Below are 4,387 nucleotides of genomic sequence, written 5' to 3'. Positions count from 1 at the left end.
TAATTGCAATTTTGTTTTTGTTTTTCTGAGCAAAAAATAAATATCATACATTTTCCCCTGATTTACAGAAGAGAACAACTAAAATGTCATTCAGTGCAACAATCTTGCCATGCATATTTACAACAATAAATTTATGACATATTAAAAGACTAATTACTTTCACTATTCAAAAACGTATTTGAAACCTTAAAAGTAGACGCTTTACTTACATTTAATGTGCTTTCTATAGACATATAATCACTTTTGTAAATTTATTTTGATGCGGACATCTTAATGTCTTTGACCCATATATAAATCGTTAGAATTTATTAGGTAATAAAATGTTAATGTTAATAGATAATAAATTATGTTATATATATTTATATATTCAATTCAATTCAAGTTTATTTGTATAGCGCTTTTCACGATACAAATCGTTGCAAAGCAACTTTACAGCAAATTAAGTTTCTACAATATTTAGTAGTAGATTATCAGTGGTGACTGTAGGTTAATGTACTTATGGCAGAAATGGACAGAAAAATTAATTAAAGACGTTATCAAACAGACGATGAACACTATTAACAGCAATATCATTATGTTTTGTCTGGAGCAGGAGAAACGGCTACCCTTCTGTAAGAGAGAGGGACCCTATGGCCTCATCATCTGCCCTTCTGTAAGCCTACTCTGTCTCTGGCACATCCTGTGTCGTCTGCCCGAAATACAGCAGAAAAATGAGAAGCAGATTACCTATGTGTAACAAAACTATTTCACCATATTTCATTATATAAATCATAAGTCAGGAGGCAAACAGTACAGGCACCAGACAGCAACAGTATGGTCATTTATTTATTGTGTGTCTTTCTCTCCATCTGTAGAGAGAGCTGGCGAGACAGACACATGGTATCATTGAATACTACTGTAAACTCCTAGAGGATGAAGGGGCTCTTCAGTTGCGCTGTGCCCTGTGTATTGGGGGCATGTCTGTCAAAGAACAGATGGAGGTGGTAAAACAGTAAGTCTAAACTGTGTTTAAATTTAGTGTTTACATTTCCACGTTGTGACAATTGTACTTGGTCTTTATTTGGATGCTGATTGCTTTAGAAATCCCTTATAAACTTGCAAATGATTGTGTGATCGTAGTGGGGTGCACATGATGGTGGCCACGGTGAGTCTGGATATCTGCCGCTATCTGGCTCTGGACGAGGCTGACAGGATGATTGACATGGGTTTTGAGGAGGACATCAGGACCATCTTCTCTTACTTTAAGGTACTTTTATGCACATCTCATGATACTGTTTAGCTTATCCAATAATAGAGCATTTAGTCAGTAAATATAGTAAAATGTTACCCCCCCTTTTCAGTGTTTTCCTGAAAATGTAGTGTTTTAGAGCTAGAATAATAGTGTTTTAGAAGTAATGAATGAATTTTTTTTTTGTTTTGTTTTTTTTTGTTTTAATAACCAGAGTGCTTTTTTGCTTTAGGGTCAGAGACAAACACTGCTTTTCAGTGCCACTATGCCCAAGAAGATTCAGAACTTTGCCAAAAGTGCTTTAGTGAAACCTATCACCATTAATGTGGGCAGAGCTGGAGCTGCAAGCTTGGACGTCATCCAGGTGAGATATTAAGATTCATGCAAGGCCCAGCATTATTCTTTCCTCATGTTCCATTTGATCCTTGTAGTTGTTTTGTGAGTTTTGCCAAGGTGGATTTTTCGAGTATTGTGAAACATACACTACTGTTTCAAAAGTTTGGGGTCAGTAAGATATCTGTTTTTTATGCATTTTATTCAGCATTGTTGCATTAAATTGATCAAATGCAGTAGTAAAGATATTTATTTTATATTATATATATTATTATATTATTATATATTATATTTATTTATTATATTTACATTTATGTTTATTCTATTGTTTATTTCTATTAAATAAAAATCCTGAAAAAACGATTCCCGGTTTCCACAAAAATATTAAGCAGCACAACTTATATAAATGTTTTTGAGCAGCATATTAGAATATTTCTAGATCATGTGACACTGAAGACTGGAGTAATGATCCTGAAAATGCAGCTTTTCCAAGTTACATTAAAAAAAAAAACAATTATAAAACAGAAAACCGTTATTTTAAATAGTATTAATATTTCACAATATTACTGTTTTTAGTGTATTTTTGGTCAAATCAATGCAGCCATGATGAGCATAAGAGACTTTCAAAAACACAAAAAAATCTAAACCAACCCCAAACTTTTGCACGATATTGTATACTACTTAATCAGAACAGAAAGTTTTACTTGTATACATCCTGTCACTTTTAGGAAGTGGAATATGTCAAAGAAGAGGCCAAAATGGTTTATCTCCTGGAGTGTCTCCAGAAGACCCCACCGCCGGTACGTAGCTTCTTGCTCTTTTTAAACCACATTTGAGAACCCTACATAATCTCTTCTAACAATCACACTTCCCATATTGGTTTTTAGGTATTAATATTCGCTGAGAAGAAAGCAGATGTAGATGCCATACATGAGTATCTTCTGCTGAAAGGTGTGGAGGCGGTGGCTATTCACGGTGGAAAAGGTACAGACATAAACCATCTCAATCTGCTTGTAGCACAAACACCATCAATCAGGTTTAATGCGTGCTGTTTCCTGCAGCTACAGCTGCTCTCCACTGGGTGTCAGCTTCTGCTGCGTTGTGGCTCCTATCATAGCACTAAACCAGTGTTCAAACTATGTCTGAAGTTTTGATCTTGCTTACACTCAAAGCAGCCAAGTGTCTGTGGCTTTACTTCACCCTGATCATACACTAAATACTTCTGCTCATGTTACCTAAAATATATAATAGTTATGAATGTGACTGTTCAGCACAAAGGTAAGCAGCTCATACAGTTCAGCCACATTTACCTCAATAAACTTTACGTGTGCTTTTCAGACCAGGAAGAGAGAACGAAAGCCATTGAGGCATTCAAAGAGGAAAAGAAAGATGTTTTAGTGGCTACTGATGTTGCTTCGAAGGGTCTGGATTTTCCAGCTATCCAGCATGTTGTCAATTATGACATGCCAGAGGAGATTGAGAACTATGGTAGGTGTTCATATGATTGTTTTTTGGCATTATTGGTTTATTATTAAAGCTTATTGGCTTGTATACGCTACCTTTCAAATGTTTGAGGTTCAGTAAGATTTATTTATTTATGACTATCATTCAGCGGGACACATAAAAAATGATAAAAAAGTGTCTTTATAATGCTACAAAAGAGTTCTATTTCAAATAAGCTTTGAGCTTTCTATTCATCAAAAGTATTAAGCAGCACGACTGTTTTCAACATTTCAGCATAGCAAGAAATGTTACTTGAGCACCAAATCAGCATATTAAAATGATTTCTGAAGGATCATGTGACACTGAAGACTGGAGTAATGACTGCTGAAAATTCATCACAAGCATAAATTACATTAAAAGTAAATAAAATATTTTAAATAGCAATAACATTTTACAGATAGGGCTGTCGATTTAACACAGAGTATCATTTCATTGTTTTTTTTTTTTCATTTAACAATAATGACTCAAATTGATTTGATTTATTAGATTAATTAATTTACACACCATGTAATTAATTAGATTAACAATTTAATTGCTAGACAGTTCAAAAAGTATTTAGAAACCACTATTAAAATCAAAATATCAAAAAGTTGCATTTAATTTAAGTAACAATAGTACAAGACAAAACATCTGACAGAAGGTTATGCAACCTCTAAACCAACTTTAACTTTGAAGCCAACTGGTTAAATGTTGTTGCAAAAATGGATCAGAAAGTGAAGTTAGTTCTGAGAAAAGCTCCACCATAATTTAACTTCAGATGCCACTTGATTTGCATATATATGCTTACTAGGTTACCACTTGGTTTGCACATACACACACTACCAGTCAAAAGTTTTTTAACAGTAAGATTTTAAAAGTTTTTTAAATAATTCTCTTCTGCTCACCAAGCCTGCATTTATTGATCCAAAATAAAAGAAACCTGAAAAATTCTACTCAGCTGTTGTCAACATAATAATAATAATAAAATGTTTTTTGAGCAGCAAATCAGATTATTATAATTATTTCTGAAGGATCATGTGACACTGAAGACTGGAGTAATGATGCTAAAAAATCAGCTTTGAAATCACAGGAATAAATTACTTTTTAAAATATATTCAAATAGAAAGCAGTTATTTTGACTGGTAATGTGTGTATATACAGTGGGTACGGAAAGTATTCAGACCCCCTTAAATTTTTCACTCTTTGTTATATTGCAGCCATTTGCTAAAATCTTTTATTTAGTACTGTCCTGAGTAAGATATTTTACATAAAAGATGTTTACATTTAGTCCACAAGACAAAAAAATAGTTGAAATTATTAAAATAACCCCTTTTAAAAGTTTGT

The 4,387-nt window shown here is 33.3% G+C and overlaps 1 protein-coding gene across 1 annotated transcript in view; it reads left to right on the top strand.

Annotated features, from left to right (window-relative positions):
* Nucleotides 1-4,387, top strand: part of LOC107653305 (probable ATP-dependent RNA helicase DDX41) — a 10,464-nt gene that overhangs the window by 3,491 nt on the left and 2,586 nt on the right. Inside the window, exons 8-14 of the mRNA XM_016439983.1 lie at nucleotides 565-652; nucleotides 855-991; nucleotides 1,120-1,246; nucleotides 1,461-1,592; nucleotides 2,290-2,361; nucleotides 2,449-2,545; nucleotides 2,900-3,049. Coding sequence (XP_016295469.1) covers nucleotides 565-652; nucleotides 855-991; nucleotides 1,120-1,246; nucleotides 1,461-1,592; nucleotides 2,290-2,361; nucleotides 2,449-2,545; nucleotides 2,900-3,049 — 803 coding nt within the window. The remainder of the gene's footprint in view (nucleotides 1-564; nucleotides 653-854; nucleotides 992-1,119; nucleotides 1,247-1,460; nucleotides 1,593-2,289; nucleotides 2,362-2,448; nucleotides 2,546-2,899; nucleotides 3,050-4,387) is intronic.

The sequence above is a fragment of the Sinocyclocheilus anshuiensis genome, unplaced genomic scaffold (assembly GCF_001515605.1).
Source record: "Sinocyclocheilus anshuiensis isolate Anshui unplaced genomic scaffold, SAMN03320099.WGS_v1.1 scaffold103, whole genome shotgun sequence".
Lineage (NCBI taxonomy): Eukaryota > Metazoa > Chordata > Actinopteri > Cypriniformes > Cyprinidae > Sinocyclocheilus > Sinocyclocheilus anshuiensis.
This window is presented reverse-complemented; position numbering and strand designations above follow the sequence as displayed.